Source organism: Dipodomys merriami, unplaced genomic scaffold (genome assembly GCF_024711535.1).
Source record: "Dipodomys merriami isolate MVZ:Mamm:240054 unplaced genomic scaffold, mDipMer1.0.p SCAF_511, whole genome shotgun sequence".
NCBI classification, from domain to species: Eukaryota; Metazoa; Chordata; class Mammalia; order Rodentia; family Heteromyidae; genus Dipodomys; species Dipodomys merriami.
This window is the reverse complement of record NW_027206082.1, coordinates 586,541-606,716: the sequence shown is the minus strand read 5'-3', so window position 1 is coordinate 606,716 and position 20,176 is coordinate 586,541. Positions and strand designations below refer to the sequence as shown.

Genomic DNA, 20,176 nt, shown 5'->3' with positions numbered 1-20,176 from the left:
GAGCTCATATAGAAAGATAGCACCCTCTATCTTATTAAAATCACATACCTCCAGCCACTACAGGTTACATGGCAAGTGAGAAAATAAGATACTTGTGAATAACTTGCACAGTTAAGTGAAATAAGAAATTTATTTTGAAGAATTATTCTTAGAAAGACTGAGGATAATTATAACATGGAAGAAAATGTAAATCTAGTGACAAAACCATTTGTAAACTTCAGATTAAGTGGACTTTGTGTCACTAGATCACAAAACTCAAGTATCTTATAGGTACTGATTTTATGTACTTTTGGACCTAGGTATTTATTTTTAGTTTGTTTTTTTTTGGGGGGGGGTGGTGGTTATGGGACCTGAACTCTGGGCCTGGGCTCTGTCCCTCAACTCTTCAACTCAAGGCTAGCACCATTCCACTTGAGCCACAGCACCACTTCTGGCTTTTTTCTGCTTATGTGGTGCTGAGGAATTGAACACAGGGCCTCATGCATAAGAGGCAAGCACTCTACCACTGAGCCAACTTCTCAGCACCATGGACCTACGTATTTCTTATAATTATGCTTTTCATTATGTTGCTGTTACCTGCTGAACCAGAAAACATTCCTTAAACATTAGTCACATGCAAATCTAGATGGAAAGATGTCCACTGACTAAGATTCTTACCTTGACCAAACTGCAGTCAGGACCCTGAACACACATTAATGCACGTAGTCCTAAAATCCAGTCTTAGCAAGAACTCTGCTAAGCCAGTTTAGACACAACTCTTCCCTTCATGACTGATTATCCTGGATAGCTGTCTTATTTCCTCATCCTCCATACTCTGCAGGGGACGTCTGTTCGCTTGCCCTTGCCCTGCCTAAATCAAGAATCCTATCAGGTCACTTTAGCCAGAATCCCCTCCCTTCCCTTAATGTGTTTGTTTCTGGTGCCAGTCTTGGAGGTTTGAAATTTGGGTGGGGCCCTGTCCCTGAGCTCTTTTGCTCAAAGCTAGCACCTTACCACTGGAGCCACAGCTTCACTTCCAACTTTTTTGACGGTTAATTGGAGATAAGAGTATCTTGGATTTTCCTACCTGGGCTAGCTTCTAACCATGATCCTCAGATCTCAGCCTCCTTAGCAGCTAGGATTATAGGCATGAGCCACTGGTTCTCAGCTCTAATGTATCTTTTTATAGATTCATCCACCAGTGCACCTTCTCCTGGCTCTAAATCCCCACCTACCTTTACTGCGTTTAGACTGAGTCCCCTCTGCCTTCCCCTGTGAAGATCCATTGCGGTAGTTCTTGTACCTATTGAAACAATCCTGAATAAAGCATGTCAGGACATCGTAACCAGTGTTACACCCTGATGTAACTCACAGTTACAACCCTATGGTATCTTCAAAGCCGCAGCAGAGGATAATGCTAGGAAAATGACCAGAATCATAATTATCACCAATATAAGATGTTGAAGGATTGTAGTAAAGTTAACTTTTTAAAATGTCTGCAATATAATTTTCACTTCTAAACTGTAAGTTTCTTAAACAAAGATGTAATGCATATGTTACAGGCAAAACCCTAGTGTCTACTTGTTTCAGATTTCTGAGAATATGTAAATAATTATGGACAAAATAATTACACATGGTAAAGTCACTGGTTAACCAGGGAAAGTATTAATCTAGTTCTTCCTTATGTCACAGTCTAATGAGATTCTTTTTTCTTTCTGTTTTGGAAGTAAGATTTGAATTCAGAACTTTGTGATTGCTAGACAGATGCTGTACCACTTGAACAAGACACTAGTCCTGAGAATGTTTTATTCATAATTTTAAAATATTTTTCACGCTGGTCACTGGTGGCTCACACCTGTAATCCTAGCTACTCAGGAGGCTGAGATCTGAGGATCCTGGTTCAAAGCTGTCCTAGGCAGGAAAGACTCATGAGACTCTTATCTCCAATTAATCACCAGAAGACCAGAAATGGCACTGTGGCGCAAGTGGTAGAGTGCTCACCTTGAGCTGAAGGCCCAGATTTCAAGCCCCATGACCAATAACAACAAAAGTATTTTCCACAATCCTTTTCTGTTTCCTTAAAAACAGAGTGACTAGGTCACACAGGCTTGCCTCCTGGGTAGCCAGTGTCCTATAAAAGTAAAACAGTACCAAGTACTCTTTGCAATAGGCACTGAAGCTCAGCAATCAGTTTTCAAAGCACAGATGCTGTAGGTGAGAGGACATGATAAATATCTGACAATGAAGGAAATGATGCATGCTGACATCATGGCTGATGTCTGTATGACTTGCCAGACCCAAGCATGGCTGGATTTAGCAGCCTTCCCTGCCTCCCCAGGAAGCACTCCTGCAAAGAATAGTAATGGTCCTGTAGTCCTCAGGCCCAGTGCAAGCATTCAACTGCTGTCACTGGCTCTGTGTGGCCTATGCGGAGCATTTCTCTGATTACCATGCTAACTTCTGTTCCCTACATGCCTTAGTGACAGTCCCTCCTTGGGAGTTAACCCAATAGTCCTGCCCATCACATTTACATCGATGCATCTGCTGCACTTTGTTGCCACACTTCAATGCAGCTCTGTCTTCCTCTGTCCTGAAACCAACAAGTCAGTGCTGTCCTTTTTCATTGTTGTAGTCACTGGGACAGATATATATGTGTGTGGTTCCAGTGACATAGAGACCAAATGTTAGATCTTACTTTATTCAACTAAAATACAGGTGTAAGAGCCATATGTGCCCAGAGTCTGCTGTGCTGGGCATTGTTGGCAGGATTGGGAGAAGGCCATAGGAGGATCATCCCTGTATGATGCCAGTGGAAAACTCAGGACCAGGTCAAATGGTAAGGTTTAGAAAGATATCAGTTCCATCCATCAAGAAATACATCCTACCACATAGTTAAATACTGTATCATTTTGGAAGCATATCCAAAGCCAAGTAAAGTCTGCTCAGTCAAAAGCTATAACAAACTTCCAGTCCTTTGTCCCAGCTCTGGGCAATGCATATGGCCAATTCAGACCAACTGGGACAGAAGGTACCCAGAGGGCCTGGGATGTGGGTCAGCAGGACTCTAATCTTAGACAAAAAGAAATTATAATACATTATATAATATATAATACATTATATTTGTTTTCACTACAGGCCTTGAAGGCAAAGTCAGTATTACATTTCTTTTTTTAAAAGTAATGACAGACTGGAAATGTCTGCTAATTGTGGATCAGCATTGTCAGTTGTAGCTACAGTGAGAAGAGACCTTGGCTTTGTCCCAGGAAGACCAACTGTTGTCTTCTCAGCAGTCTCAGAGAATAGATTTTGTTCCTGTTTTTTTATTTTTTATTTGTAAAAAAAAAACACCAAAACTATTTTGTAAAAATAGTATACAGGGGGGTTACAGTTCCATGAGTAAGCTAATGAGTACATTTCCTCCTTTTCCGTTTGTGTTTATCCAGAGCTGGTCCCCCTGCCATTTGATTCTTTCACATCTTCTAGTAAAACAACATGCTGAACATACAGTTGGACTTACTCTAGTGTCTCTACTTACTCTAGTGTCATAGGATAACTGTGCAAAGTACTGCCCATCTCCCTTTATGGTGACTGCTGCCTGAGGACTCATTCCTGAGCTCTTCTCAGTTGCTATCGAGATATGGTCTGCTGTCAAAAGAAATTACTCTCTATCCAGTCTACACAAGGTGATAAGTTCATCTCTCAAGCCTCTGTTAAAGCTGGATTCACCAATGTACCCTTTTCCTGTCCCTTAGAAATGACTGAGGATTGTTCTCCAAGTCTGAGCCCGTCCTTTGAATTGTAACCATGAAGGATGGGCCCATCTCCCAGTACCATGGTAGGGTAAGGGCCTAACTTCTATTTCAGAAGGCCTGTCAGGCAGAGGGAGTTTCCACACCGATACAGCCCCATACCTTCCCATTCCTCATCTCCCACTCTGAGTACCTTGGTCAGTCCCTCCTCCATCTTCTTGTAAAACCCTAGTCACTTGGGTAAAATCAGAGATTTTAGCTCTTTCCCCGACTCTGAGCATCTACAGAATAAAATCTATTTTTACTATTTTTAACTAAGACCTACCTGTAGTCTGTCTACAATATAAAACTTTAGTCACCTAATAGAATTTCACCAATCAAGTAGAAGCACATATAATGAATGCCCTCTATAAACCCCTTGTCCTGAGATCTCCACACTGCTCTGCATAGAGAAAACTGATGGCCTCCACAGGACCACACTGGTCACTGTCCCTGATGTCTGCAAACCATGCCATGCCATGCCTCTGACTGCAAATATACTTAGCTATAAACTGTCCTTCCCTAAGGTTTTGTTGTAGTTGATGGATCTATTTGTATGTTTATACTTCATAGATAGAACCTGTGAAGTTAATCATACACTAAAATATGTAATTTGTTTGACAGCATAAAAATCTACTAGAAAATCTTTACTATCTTGAAGGAAATACTATTTCATAGAATTTAAAATTTTTGCATGAGAGTTTTCAAGAGTGATACTTTTCTCCATTTTAAATATAAAAAGTTTTAGAAACTTTTATAAATCCTAACTAAAACTGCTCAATGTTCAAACCACAAAATTTACTCACACACACATAAATGGCAAATTACACTTACTCATTACACATGTTTCCTAGTTGCATTTTTCATCTTGCAAGATGAGTATTTCTGAGATATTCTTTGTTAATGAGTAAGTGAAATTTGTTGAAAATAATCAAATATACAAATACACAAAATCTGTTTTAAGTCAGAGCAGTAAAGAGGATAAAATAAACTGAAACAAGTCTTCATTTTGTAGATTACATTGTAGATTACAGATTCAATTTCCATTCTTCAAGAAAGGCTTGCCTCAGTGATATAATGATAGTTAGTTCTTGATGAGTAAATATTGACTTGGAGTCCACAACCATAGCCTAGAGGATGACAAGAACTACCAGGCTGCCTAGAACCAAAAAGCATGGCCTTGTACAGCAAGAGCGACCCACCGTGTCACCCAAGACCAGAACTAACAAGGATATGACCTACACATCAAGAATAATCCACCATGCTACCTAGGCCCAGGACACATGAGGAAATGGCTCTGTGCAGTGAGTGACCCACTGTACCACCTAAGACCAGGGCAAATGATGACATGGCTTATACAACAAGAGTGACCCACCATACCACCAGGACCAGGATAAGGGACATGAGTGCCTACCATACCAACTAGGGCTAGGACAGAGCACCTAGCCCCTCAACAGTGAGAATGATCTACTTAGTACTGGAACAGGGAACACATCCATGCACAATGAGAGTGACACTGAATGCTACCCAGGACCAGGACAAACAAGGGTATCTCCTATACAGTGATGGGGACCAACAATGCTCCATGTCCTTGACTGGGGCTCTGTTGGGTATCTATGAATTACTCCTCTTGAACTTACAGTGGTGGAGGGATGATACATAGTCAACACTGTTTAAGGGTCTGGCAATAGCTCCAGAGGGGCTATAGGAGTGTAACAAGAACCTTGACTAGGATATCTAAATGCTCCTTAACCATAGTAGACAGCAATGATAAGATGTCTCAGAAAGAATTCATTTAGCCCTGCAGCTTTCTCTGGCTTTGGCTAGCATGGGGACAGTATGGGGGACACTGATACCCAACAACTGCCATGATGGGCAACCTTTTTTTAATTTTTGGTCAGTAGTGGGGCTTGAACTCTGGGCTTGGGTGCTGTCCCTCAGCTCTTCAGCTCAAGGTGAGTGCTCTACCACTTGAGTCACAGTGCCACTTCTGGTTTTCCAGTGGTTTATTGGAGATAAGAGTCTCACGGACTTTCCTGCCCGGGCTGGCTTTGAACCGTGATCCTCAGATCTCAGCCTCCTGAGTAGCTAGGATTACAGCGTGAGCCACTGGCATCTGGCTAATGGGCAACCATTTTAATCTAGCCCTTCTCACATTATCCTTTCCCAGCTGCACCCAGATGTGGACTCCTGAGAGGGTGGGCATTATTCCTGGGCCAGAAGCTCCTTCCACCCCCTCCAAAGTTCTGGATAGGACATTGCTGACTGGGGTCCGTATGTGTGTTGAGTCTTACCACTTTACTTGGTTGGTCACGCTTATTACTGTAAGGAAAACAAAACCTCTATCCAATAACCTTGGTGTGCTACACACAGGAATGGTTATTGTCAGTAAAGAGTTTAATAACTAGGTAGTGATCACTGTGGACCTTTCCCCCACCCCCAACAGGGTCCTGGGGCTTGAACTCAGGCACTCTTCCTAAGCTTTTTCAAACGCAAGGCCAGCACTCCACCACTTGAGCCACAGTGCCACTTCTGGTTTTCTGAAAGTTAATTGTAGACAAGAGTCTCTGGCTGGCTCTGAACTGTAATCTGCGGCTCTCAGTCTCCTGAGTAGCTAGGATTATAGGTGTGAGCCACCAGTGCCTGGCAGTGGACTTGTTTTGTGATTCTAGAGATCTAGCACTTTTCTTCTAAGAGGCAATTATGCACCCAGATTCCACTGAAGAAATATGGAAGTCAAGAAAAGATTAATTTCCTTTGTCCTTTTCAATCACTCTGCTGTTACCACCAATGCCCCCCTTGCTGAGGCCTCAGAGAAGGAAACCAGGAAGTCTTATTCACTCGGCCTCATCTCCTATGGTGAGTATGGCCACACAAAGCTACTGCTGTGTCCTGAAGCCAGAACACCAAAAGAATCCAGAGAAGCTCAAGCTTCTTAATAGAAGTAATGTGTCATATGGTTCAGGCTTCTGATGCCTGCAAACCTGGCTGGCCTCAATTGGTAGAACCTGAACCTACTGGCAGGCCTCCCAAGATGTAGCTTGTTTCCTATTCTTCTCTCCCTTTGTCCTTTTATTTTTTTTTCTATTTCCCCCCCCCCACTCTCTCTCCCTCTCCCTGTCTCTGTCTGTCTGTCTGTCTGTCTCTCTCTCTCTCTCTATATATATATATAAACTGTCTCCATCTCTTTGTCTCTGTATCTATCTGTCTCTGGTATCCTACCTTTCCCTCTTCACTATCATTCGCCCCTCTATTCTAACATGATTCCTTAGCTCACCAGCCTCAAAGTACTTCAGCGACTATTTCTTCCTTGTTAGGCTTCTAATGATTTTCACCATTCTGTGAGGTTAAGTTCCCAATTGGGTTTTGAAGGATGGATGACTGGCTATACAGGAAGGAGGAAAAGAAACAGAAGCAGAAAGAAAAAATAAAACCTTTTTCTCAGTGACTTAGAGAAAAACTCAAATGGTTGTTATATGGTCTCCACCTCCTCTTTCTTGTCAGGATTTCAGCTTTGTCTCTTCTTAGCCTGGCTAGTACACTAAATGTCTACAATTCCCTTCTAAACCTTTCCCCGCAGTGCTTAGTCATCTACCTTCTAACTCCTAATAGCACTGTCCCACCAGCCCATACCACCCCACCCCTTAACTCTAAGCTCTACTCATTTATAATCACCCAAGGTTAATTACTGTCAGATACTTCCTTATCTGCCTGGCCATAGGGAGAGACACAGGGTGACCAGGTAATTTAATGTTCAAAGTGGACAGTGTCAAAAGTGTGAAAAACAGGGAGAAAGAAGGGTTCACATGCAGACCAGAACAAGTGACACTGAGTTGCAGTAAGGTCCCAAGGTTCCAATACCAGCTTTAGTTCCCCAACCAAGAAGTGGGAAGAGCCACTGTAGGCAGTGATCTTGAGAGGTTCAGTCATGCAGTGCTCTTGGCCTGAGGCCAAGGCTTACTGATTCATTGGGCAATACCTGACACAGGCTGGTTTGAAGTATCCACCAAGTCAGCAGTCTTGATTGGGATGAAAGGTGGAGGCACTTTCCCTCCTACTCCCTAGGGCAGACATTCCTGAGTCCTTCCAGCAGCTGAATGATTTGCCAATGATCCAATTAGTCAAGAAGAAAAACAGGTAAGGTTTAGTTTTTCCAGTGCTTCGGGGGCCACAGCAGACACAAGGATAAAGTGTATCCTAGCATGTTCCTTATACTAGATGTTAGACTAACAAGCTGAATTTTTTTGTCTTGTTCTTGGGAATATACATAGGCAAATAATTATTAATGTGAAATAAGCCAAAAAAGCTTACTACTTGACTATTATGTCCCATTGTCTAATTTTTGTGTAATGTCTGATACTAGTTACTATCCTACATATTTGGCTGCTGACTATATTATCTATGGGAGCCAGGCGCTTAGAAATTATTTCTACAAGGAGAAAATTCAATTTGTTTCCTAACTATATCTTAATGCTATTTGGTTTGAGGACTTTTTAATTAATCTACTCAGACACGATTGAATATTTCTTTCAAAAAACAATACATTAGCCTGGCGCCCGTGGCTCATGCCTGTCATCCTAGCTACTCAGGAGGCTGAGAGCTGAGGCTCATGGTTCAAAGCCAGCCCAGGCAGGAAAGTCCATGAGACTCTTATCTCCAATAAACCACTCGAAAACCAGAAGTGGTGCTGTGGCTCAAGTGGTAGAGAGCTTGTCTTGAGCTGAAGAGCACAGGGATAGCGCCCAAGCCCAGAGTTCAAGCCCCATGACTGACCAAAAAACAACAACAAAAAAACCCAGTACATTAATACTAATGTATAGTATTCAGACCATATCGAGATCCCTAGTTTCTTCTTTCATATTATATAATATGTCCAGCAAAACCCTGTAGTCCATGTCTCTTATGCAATGTCTATACATATATGCACATTATTATTATTATTGTGATTATTACTTTTGTCAGTCATGGGGCCTGGGCACTGTCCCTCAGCTCTTCAGCTCAAGGCTAGCGCTCTACCACTTGAGCCACAGCACCACTTCTGGCTTTTTCTGCTTATGTGGTACTGAGGAATCGAACCCATGGTCTCATGCATGCAAGGCAAGCACTCTACCACTAAGCCACCTTCTCAGCCACAGATTATTATTTTTTGGGGGGGGGTCCGGTCGTGGGGCCTGAACTCTGGGCCTGGGCACTGTCCCTCAGCTCTTCAGCTCAAGGCTAGTGCTCTACCACTTGAGCCACAACGCTACTTCCGGCTTTTTTTTTTTTTTGCTTATGTGGTGCTGAGGAATAGAACCCAGGGCCTCAGGCATGCAAGGCAAGCGCTCTACCACTGAGCCACCTTCCCAGTCCAGATTATTTTTTTTGTAAATGTGCAGAATACAGCTCTTTACTTGGGCTCCATAGCTAATGAACAAGAAAATTTACAGTCATGAGTACACAAAAGTTTAACCCCAAACACATCAGACCTTTTTTTGTTCTCTCTTATAACCAAGTCATTCCTCCTGTTCACTAGCCACTTGTTTCTTTACCTGTTGGGCATCACATCAAATTTCAAGCCCAAACTCTTCAAAGTCCATTCTTCATACTCCCATTACCCATATACTTAATCATAGTTTTTCCTAAGTGCTGATCTGCTAGCTCTTCTGGAGTAAGGAATTTATTATAAACAGTTTGTGTTTCCAACATCTGACATACAAGGCTCTCAATAAAGAGCCTGGGTTTTACATGTAGCAAAGACGACAACTTCTTGCACTCTGTCAGAAACAAAAGTTTGTATATTTTCTCTTTGGAGCCCAAAGTGGCAGTAATATATGGTCCATATAAGCCTACTGGTTTAAATGTATTTTCAGTTACATGCTGATAATCTCAAAACTGAAAGTTATACTCTTTAACAATTAAATTTATTAGTGAGACTTTGGATAGGAATATTAGGTCCCTTTGAGTCTAACTGGTATTCCTTGAGCTGTCAGTGAGTTAATCTAGGCCTCACAGTCAGTCCTTTTACACCAACAGGACAAAGTGAGTCCCAAGATTATTAGAAACCAACAACCCTAAACCAAGGTAGGCAAGGGAGACATCTGGTGGAAGTAGACTGTAAGGTCCTCAGAACACAGTGAGTGAGTGAAAAATCCTTTCCACTGTAAACTGGTTCCCTTTCCCTCTCCCTTTTTCCTTTTCCTTCTTTTGCCAGGCTTGACGCTTGAATGCAAGACTTTCACACTGGCTCTGAGCTTTTATTTTTTTGTCCAAGGATAGTGATCTACCACTTGAGTCACAGCTCCACTTCTGGCTTTTGGTGGTTATTGAAGAGTCTCACAGACTTTTCTTCGGGGGCTGGCTTCTAACCACAACCCTCAGATCTTAGCCTCCTGAGTAGCAAGGATTACCGGCGTGAGCCACTGGCACTGGGCTAACAGTAGTATTTCCTGATAGAGTATGAATACTTTAAAAACTGAAAACTAATGCAGTGGAGTTTACATTTGAAGCTCTCAAACTTCCATTTTCCTATTTCAGAGTACATGAGTCCTCATAAACAAGTCCTGTTTCAGTACTGTGTCCACATAGATCATAAATGCACATATTTCCCCCATATCAGTGTTTTTTCCTTCCAATATTTCATGGGTAATTTATAAGAATAAAGCACAGATAGTGTTAAAAAATTTTGTACACATTTCATGAAAATCAAAATTCAGTAACTAAATTAATGTCCTTGTATTCTCAGAGAATGGACGGGCCTGGGAACAAACACATAAATCTTTCTGTTTCACCAAATGTTAGTCTCAGGAGTAGGCTCTTCCTCAACAGCTGAGGTCAGATGACACTCCTGGAGCACAAGAGGCCACTCACTCTAAGCCTTTAGAATTCTAGGTGTGCCAAGAGGCACTCATCATTACTGAGTGTCTTCTTGCTTCTGGTATCTGCTAGGAGACAGACAACACATAAGGAGGCCTGTGGATCCTGTCTTCTGAGGCTCATAACTTCTTGAATCTTCTGTCATCCAGATTGCTACCAACAGCACCTGCAGGATGAAGGTCTGAGCCTATCATCTACTCCTCCAGTCTGCTTTGGTTACAGGCTTCTGTTCAGCTCCTCACTCTCATTTATTCTAATCTCCCTAGGAAGATATTCTACTGAGAAAATAATTATCATCATCATCATCATCATCATCATCATCATCATCATCATCTAATCTGGTTGTAAGCATGTGACTTCTGGCCTTGAGTCAGTTATTTTAACATCACAGCATCATTGCTGAGAAAGATTCAATATGGTCTTCCAGCTAACATTATCTTTCATAAACAGATAGATACACGAAGACACAAAGACACACACACACTCAAGCTTAAACTGTCAACCCTCTTGCCTCAAGCTCCCAGGTACTGGGATTATAGGCAAATGAACACTACCACCAGCTTTCCTGGTTTTGTTTAGTTTGATTATGATACTGGGAGGAGAACCAGTGAAGCAAATGTTCTACCACTGAGAAACATCCCTATGTCCAGTTGAAACTATAGTAGTCTTCTTTCCTAGTATTATTTTATAGTACAATTAATTAAAATAAATCTAAATTTACCACATCTTAAAATTAGAAGGGAATTTAGCAAATTTTCCAGCTCTCAAACTTCATTATGTAGATGACAAACCCAGAAGGTATACAAGATGCACCTTTTTCTCATTTTCCCCACACCTTTCCACAGGATGAATCTTGACTTAAATCACTAGCAATTCTGTAAACCGAGAAGCATGATGACCCCAGATCCAAGGGAGGTCATATGTGTGGAAGGTTCTGAAATTGAGAAGTACTATATTCCTTTTTGACCTGAAAGCATAACTTTCATATTGAAATGTTGACTCAAAATCTACTCAGTCCCAGGGTTGTCAAATGGTGGCTCAGAGAAGGCCAGGGGTTTTGAGTCACCCAGCATTGCTGTTATTCTTCCCTCATGATGTCTGTTCTCCCTGTGCTTCCTTAGCATCTGCTGGCCTCCAATGGGTCTGTCTTCTATGATGTCAGTTTCTACAACAATCTTTCCATACCTGTGTCTCTCTTTAGCTTTAGGAAATCTGTGTATTATTTTTTTAACTTACCCTTCTTTACCCAGTTCTGGAAGTTCTGTTAGTTGAATAAATATTAATAAGTTAGTTGAATAAACAACCAAGATCTAGTAAAAGTACTCATAAAACATTCTACTATTGTAACACTCAATGAAAACTAAACATAGTGTAAAGGTTTATTAGCATATAGTTCTCAAATACACTATCTTATGAATATTTGCCAGCAATGCTTTGGAATAAGTAACTATAATTTAGGAAAATAGGTGGCAATCATAACAAATTGTCCTTTCCCCCCTCCTCCCTTTCCATTCCCCATTCTTTTCTAGATAGAATAAGAACTATAGCATCCACAGGCAAGTTATTTAAAAATAAGCATTTGAATTTCGGGATCCACTGTCTTTCATCAAACAATGTTGTGCTTGCAGCAGTAAGCATCCTGCAGTAAGCATCCTGGTATCAGATGTGAATGTCAACAAGATGCCAAGATACAACTACAAAAGGTAGACCTAGCATTTATTTCACTTTGGAGATAGATGAGAAACTGCAGGATGAGTTATCTAAGGGTTTGTCTTCCTCTGCAGCCTCCCTCACAGCTACCTCCCTGTGGGAAAAGACAGGCTTTATGCAAATTCAGCGTTCTGCCACACACCAATACATCAGCACAATTAAGAACCACAGTAAGAACAAATCACTGCCAGACCCTGAGCAAGTGTGATGTATAAAAGTGTGGCCCAGCCAGGCACCGGTGGCTGATGCCTGTAATCCTAGCTACTCAGGAGGCTGAGGATCACAGTTCAAAGCCAGCCTGGGTAGGAAAGTCCATGAAACTCTATATAAAACTCCATAAAACCGGAAGTGGCGCTGTAGTTTGAGTGGTAGAGCACTAGCCTTGAGCTGAAGAGCTGAGGGACAGTACTCAGGCCCAGAGTTCAAGCCCCAGACTGACCAAAAAAAAAAAAAAAAAGTGTGGCCCAGGCCAGCTCAGCCTCCACTGGACTTGACTGTACTTGGTAAAAGAAACCTGTCTTCTTAATAGTTCAATAGTTGGGGTACTGAGCTGTCCATGTGCAGCAGCCTCTAAGATCACTTTAGCCATGGCTCAGGCTGTCTTCAGCAAAGCTAAAAAGCTCAACAGTGACCAAGACAGTGTCAAGAAGATCTAAAACACTGTCTGCATTATAATGAAACCTGATTCTGTCAAAGAACACAAAGGTTGGGTGAATCTTAGCAAAAACATACAAGAACACTGCATTTAGTTCATGCTTCCCAAACCCAAATGTCAACATCCGCTTCCACTGGTGCTGACTACTGGAAGCATAACACAACAGTTTCCATACAAATAACTTCAAGTCAGTGACTCTGCTGGTAATCTGGACACAAAGACAAAGCAATGCAGTCAATATCCTTGTGATTATGAGCTGAGAGAGAACTAACACCTGCTTTAGAGGCCATTTATATTAATAATCATTTAAGTCAGTTTTCCACATGTTGAACAAGGATGTAGTACCAGCAGGCCCTAGGCCAGAGCACCTCAGAGATGAAGAGTTGCCTATGCTCACATTTGCACATTTGACTGGCACCAAAAATGTGCAACTCTGTTAGCTCAGGATTATTGCTCCATTAGGTAGACAAGGACACTAAGGCCTGGAGAAGAGAAACAAACAACACAGGAGAAGGAGTATCCTTGTTGCAGGGAGGTTGGGTGAAGAGAGCTGACTTGGGAAAATGATAGTTCCACCGGGGAGCTGGAGGGGAGCCAAACTAGATAAGGTTGGTGCCCAAGGAGAGGCCCTGGAAGCAGAAAGTGCAGAGTGGGATTGGCAGGAGTGAAGGAGGCAAGTCTACCAAGAAGGGTACAGATGATGCACTGAGTCTTAAAAAGCCAAAATGAGCTCTCAGCTGAGGTCACAGGGCCTAGTGGAAAAGAACCACTAAGCCTTTATTAAGCAGCAACAGCGCTAGGTTGAAGGGCTAATTCAGCAGCAATTGTGAATGGCAGGAGGGAGCATAGGGGTCTGAGGGAGACACAGGGGCCTGAGGGATATGGAGTAACAGAAGCAGAGATAATGAATCCTAACCACTGACCAGATGGCCTCACAGGAAAGGGACACAGGCCTGGAAGCTATTCAGAGGCCAAGAAAGTCACAAGCAGTCCTATCTCAGTGTCTGGACATTCTTTGAGGCTGGAGGGGGTGTAGGTCAATTCTCTTTGCCCCGATCCCAGAGGGCCTGTTGTGCTCACTGCTGAAGGTTAGTGTGGGTGAGGGGATACTGTCTCCTATGCTACCACAGTTCCAGGTTGCTGTATGGGGTTACTCCATCACAAGTGGTTACACTGTTGGGAGCAGAATGGCCAGAACCAGAACAATATGTATGTAGTTATGGATAGATGCTGTATTAAAATGTTTTGACATTAGGTATAATTTATAACTGCAAAAATCAAGGAAACAGAATGGAAGGAGGGATGTATATTCCCTGGGAAGGAAAGCTTGATGGGCATGAGGGTGAACACGGAATACATTGGAGTGTCCAGAGAGTCTGACCAGGACCCTTGTGATATGCTCAAAAGTAGAATTTTAAAAAAGGGAATGGCTTACTTATAGCTTTCCCAATTCTCCAAGAGCAGTGACCACCATGAAGGGAAGTGGCTGGTTTGTGCATCCACATTCGTGTCAGGCTCACCCCTCAGCACGATACATACAGGCAGGCACCCTACAGACATAGTGATGTTGGAGCCAGAGGGCCTTCTCAACTACAAAACCCATACAGGAGGAGCGCCCTGCTTCTGCCCAAGTGTCTACTGCAACAGTAAAGAACTAGTGGTACCTCTTGGAGTTATTTTGTTGCTGCTGAAATTGCAGACATGGAGACAGGAGACTCAAGATGACCAAGATACTTGGTATCTACAAATGGCTCAAAAATATGTCACAATAGTAAAAAAGGTCAGCACCATCCAGAAATACTCAAGAGATTAGCACTGAAAAAAATCATATGGAAATATAGTTAGTTAAGATACTAATTACAAGGTGCTGCCAATTTATAGACTGGCAACACTGTTATTACTAAAGATAATGGAGCCTTTCTTACAAAGTGAATGAGGGAACGGTAGGAATGAGATTCCTACACTCTGGCCAGGCCTTGTTCCCTGAGGGCAGATGCTGGGCCTGGCACAATCCTCTCTCTGTGGTAACTCAGCATTGTGTGTCATCAACTGGAAAGTGATTCTGCATCAACTGAATGAGAAGTAAAGTCCTGCTGGACAGACTGTCTAGCCCCAAATACTAAGAGCACAGCTGTGGAAAAGCTTGTTCTAGAAAGAAGGAAGCGTGGAGAAAAAGATACAGGAAAAAGCAAACAAATCTGTAAAGATAATTTCTAAATACAATGAGATAATAGGTGACTTAAAACAATAAGTGATTTTTTTAAAAAAAGGATCAATATTTACTTCTTTTTTCTATCAAAATATATTCAATTTTCATGTGAAATACATAAAAATAAAGCACTATAGAAGGATGTCTTATACATTTAATATCACAGTGGCTCCTACTTGATCCTACTTTAGTCTGGCTCATTCTAATGGTTAACAGGTTTTTTTCCTTATTGACTTATAATATCATGTACTGTGCAAATATTTACTGTTTGATTCCACTGTTTTTCAAATTTGTTTATAGTTTCCTTTGTCATAGAGATTTTAAGTTTCCTCAGAGTTAAATCTGTCAATCGCAGATGCCAGGCTTCTATAGACTTTTCTTTTCTTTTTTTTTTAATAGACTTTTCTTGATGAACAATTTTCTCATATAAAAATTAAGAGATATGTATCCAAACAATTCACTAAAATAAAAAAAGGCTAAACTTGCTTAGGCATATGAATTGGGATAGCTATCTGAAAGACCCTATCTTGAAATCTGGGAACCGATGTCTACCTCTATGAAATTACATTCAGAAGCTGATCAGACATACATCAGCTGGTATGAATGAAGTTGTTCTTGACAGCGTGTTTGGAGGTTCTAGCAGGGGAGCACAGCTACTTGTATACCCTTGACTGAAGACTGATCGTCTTCTCTTTGACTAAGCATGCAGCTTCAGTGAGAAAGGAAGGAGACACCTGCCTAGCCAGCCAGATCAGCCACATCAACCCGGGCTATCAAGGCGGCGACAGATGTCACAGCCAGATCGCCCTCATATCCCGAAGTTGTGCTTTAAACAGACTTTATTCTCTCCTCTCCTCTCTCTCTCTCTCTAATTCTTATTACTAGGCAGGCACTCTACAGCTCATGCCACATCTCCAGGCCTCTTTGCTTTAGTTATTTTTCAGATACAGTCTTGTGCTTTTTGCTCAAACCAGTGGAGACCACAGGTCTCCTACCTTTGCCTCTGAATGGCTGGGATTACAAGTGTGATGCCTGGCCAGACTTTATTATTATGCTTAGTGTAGTCGTCATTGTCATCATCATCATCATCGTGTGTGTGTGTGTGTGTGTGTGTGTGCACGCGCACACACGCGCACATGTGCTGGTCCTGGGACCTGAATTCAGGGCCTGGGTTCGATCCCTGAACTTTTCATTCAAAGCTAGTGTTCTACACTTGAGCTACATCATCAATTCCAGCTTTTTTGGTGTTTAATTGTAGATAAGAGTCTCACAGACTTTCCTGCCTAGGCTGCCTTCAAACATCAATCCTTACATATCAGCTTCTTGAACAGCTAGGATGACAGGTGTGAGTTACCAGTGCCTGGTGACCCAATTATTTTTGAGAAATGATATACTGACATATACTGCAAAGAAAAACTTGCACAAAAGAGCCCAATGTAATGTATAAGACAACCAATATGTGCAGTTTTCACAAATGCTGTATGTGAATACATAATAGGCACAGGGAGAGATTTTCATAGATGTCTCCTCCAAAGTTTCACTTGGACTGGAAGTATGACTCAAATGGTAGAGTGCTGTGTAACAAGTGCAATGCCCTGAGTTTAAGCCATAGTCCCACCCCCATCCCCACTCCCCAAAAAGGAAACAATTGTGATCTAGTGTCCTGAGGTGATGTTTCACTTCCTATGCATCTTCTACAATGCTTGACTTCCTTTAATTAGCACTTTTGTGATCCAGAAGAACAAAAATGCTTTTCATGTTAGGGAAAAAAGTACCAAAGATCAGAGAGCATGTAGAAAAGGAAGAGTCTCTTTCCTAAAGACTTGATTATTTTGGAGTTTAAAACAATGGAGATTCCAGTTTAAAACAACAGATTCCAGTTTGGGTGTAATTTGTAAAATGTAGGATTTCTTTGTAGAGGGTTTAGGACTTAGTCTGGCCCCACCACAAATAGGGCTTGTGCCCTTTTTCTTAGCTGACTGAAGCCACTGCTATGATGGAGACCCACCACCTGACAAATATGCCTCACTTCACTTTCTTTCAAATGACATGTGCCTGCTAATAAGAGAGAAAGATATTTGAAATAAGAAAAGGGAAAGAGAAGAGGTAGCTAAAAGAATATTTACTTTAATTGGGAAAAGGAGATTAAAGTGCAGAAAGTGGTACCCTGATAGGTGCATTGCAAACCAGGTGAATATAGTCTAAACCTTAGAATCAAGATGACTAGTGTTTTCAATAACTCACATGCAAGACATCAGGTTCTACAGTTGCCTGAGGTTCACTGGAGAGCTAGAATGAAAATCAAAGACCATAGTTACAACTCTGTTTCTAAGGAGACAGAGGGAGCATCAAGGCTTGTTGCTATCTGTTGCAAGCTGAATTTTTGGTTTGGCTATTCATGTGTTTAACAAATGCAAGGCAGAGGAACTGGCATGAGGAAAAGAAACTGACCTCCAAAAATACACACATGAAAGATAAATTCAAATACTGTCACCTCCCATGAGGACTTCTGCCTCAAGGTTAGAGCCATCTGCCTGCCCATTCACACAGGGAAACGCATAGCAGCTTTTGGCATCTTTCCTAAAAACCTGGGGCTACCAAACCTCTCCTCCCCTCACCCTGGCAGGATATTGTCAGGCCTGACAGCTTCTATCTGGAAAACATCTGCATCTCCTCATCCACTGCCTCTTCTGATCACATCTGGACCACATCTGATCCTCCAATCTCCATCTCCATCTCCACTGCCTCACCTGATCATGTCTGGACCACACATAAGATCCTGCTGTTCTTGGACTAGCAAGCATATTGAGCAGGGCTCCTCATAACACACAACAAGTCCAGGCTTCTGACCAAAGATCTTGAAACTGCCTTGAAATTACCTTGACTACCTGCTCATCCATCCTACCAACTAACCCATTCTCTACCATGGGAACAAATATTGCTTGCCATTCTCAAACGCATGTTCTATTTCTGCCTGTTAGCTGATTAGTATTGTAGATCACTTTCTTCTATGCCCTGTCATTTCTCTAGCATACAGGCATGCCCAGTCTCCCTCCTCAGGCCTAAAACACTTCTTCCTCTCTAGATACCTCCTCATCCCACCACAGTAGTCTGCACATGAATCATCCTAATCAGGATAAGGAAAGGATCTATTTGTCATCCTCCTACCATAGAGCCTAAGCAAACTGCCTAACACAAACCTCAAAAGGCCTTTAATATAGGGACTAGTTGTTGAACCATGATTACTATGTTTACTTCCCCAAATGGTTATGATGTAGTCCAGAAAACATGTTTTAAGGATTTATTCTAAAAGGAATGAGAGGTATGAAAAACCTAATAAAAAGAACTGCAATTGAATGAAAACAATAAGAAACAAAGCTGAGCTTTCCGGCAGCTAAAGCACAAAGTCATCAAGAATAAGACCTCTTCACTAATGTATACTAATAAAAAGAGTAACACATATCTTACTCAAGAAAAGCAGTATACAGTTCATAAGATCCAAATGTTTTTCTAGCACTAAAACTCCATAGGGATATTTCACCTGAATTTTATGTAAACACCAGTGACTGTACAGTGTGTGAAGAGTAAGATTGTATGTATATATGTATGTGTAGGTATATGTGCACATGTGTGCATGTGCATGTGTACCGGGAACTGGGACTTGAACTCCACGCCTGGGCACTGTACCTTACCTAGTGTTCTACCTTTTCAGCCACAGCTCTACTTCTGGATTTTTGTTGTTGTTGCTATTTTTTTTTGGAGGGGGAAAGGTTATTTGGAAATAAGGGTCTCACAGACTCTTCTGTCTAGGCTGGCTTCAAACCATAATTCTCAGATCTCAGCCTTCTGAGTAGGTAGCATTTCAGATGTGAGCCACAGTGCCAGAATTAAGATTTTAACAGACAGTTCTGGCAAAGAAAAACAAGCAAATCAAAACACTAAACATTCTCTATGTCTTTACTTAATCTGCAAAAAAACCCCATAAACATAGAAATAACATTTCAGACAATATTTTTAGGAGACATAATGATGTAGACATATGTCTGGCATGATATAAAGCAAGCACCTATAAAAGCTAATGAACTAAGGGATTTGTGTTTTCCTTGAACCAGTTACCATCTCAGGTAGACTGTAATAGGAAACAGACATCTCAAAGACATATAAATTGGCAGAAACCTAGAGAAAGGGCATGTTGGAGCCCTGGATGGGTATCTTCTTCTAGAAACTAACTAGGTAGACCTGTGTCTTGTCCAGCTGTTGAAGGACTAGCTTTCCAGCCCCAGGAAGGATGTGTATCCTCTAGTCAGTAGCCCTTACCTGTTGTGTGTCTCTTCCAGACATCACCTGAAGTCCTACAATTTTGTACTCTGTTCATCTCAGAAACGACTGTGATTCAGTACATTCTGAGAATAAACATTATGATCCCAGCTGCACCAGAGGAATTTTAATATCACTGAAATAGATTATATAAATTCACACCCGGCATCCTATGGATCTGCTAAGACAGAACAAGGAAGTACCTCTGCCGGATAACACACAACCCAACGACAAGAGGAGGGTGGTGCCTAGTGGGGAGGAAGAACCTCTTCTTACCCAGTATTCTACCATAATTTTACCCCTAGCCCGGTGAGGAGAGCCTGGAACAAATCCCACATGCCTTTTTTTGGTTGTTGTTGGTCGTGAGGCTTGAACTCTGGGCCTGGGCGCTGTCCTTCAGCTCTTCAGCTCAAGGCGAGAACTCTACCACTTGAGCCAAAGTGCCACTTTCGGTTTTATGGTGGTTTTTTGTAGATAAGAGTCTCACGGACTTTCCTGCCCGAGCTGGCTTTGAACCATAATCCTCAGATCTCGGCCTCCTGAGTAGCTGGGATTACAGGTGTGAGCCACCAGCACCCAGCTTAATGATGCCTTTTTTATAGAGAAATTTACGTTTAACAACACCATTCCCTTTTCCTACTATTCCTAAAAGAAACTGTAATC

At 41.9% G+C, this 20,176-nt stretch overlaps 1 protein-coding gene across 2 annotated transcripts in view; it reads right to left on the bottom strand.

Moving 5' to 3' along the window:
- Positions 1–20,176, bottom strand: part of LOC138810937 (glutamate-rich protein 1-like) — a 55,228-nt gene that overhangs the window by 13,030 nt on the left and 22,022 nt on the right. The window contains exon 2 of one of the 2 annotated variants that reach the window (XM_069998341.1): positions 1,215–1,296. The exons of the other annotated variant lie outside the window; for it this stretch is intronic. Coding sequence (XP_069854442.1) covers positions 1,215–1,296 — 82 coding nt within the window. The remainder of the gene's footprint in view (positions 1–1,214; positions 1,297–20,176) is intronic. 2 annotated transcript variants of the gene reach the window in all.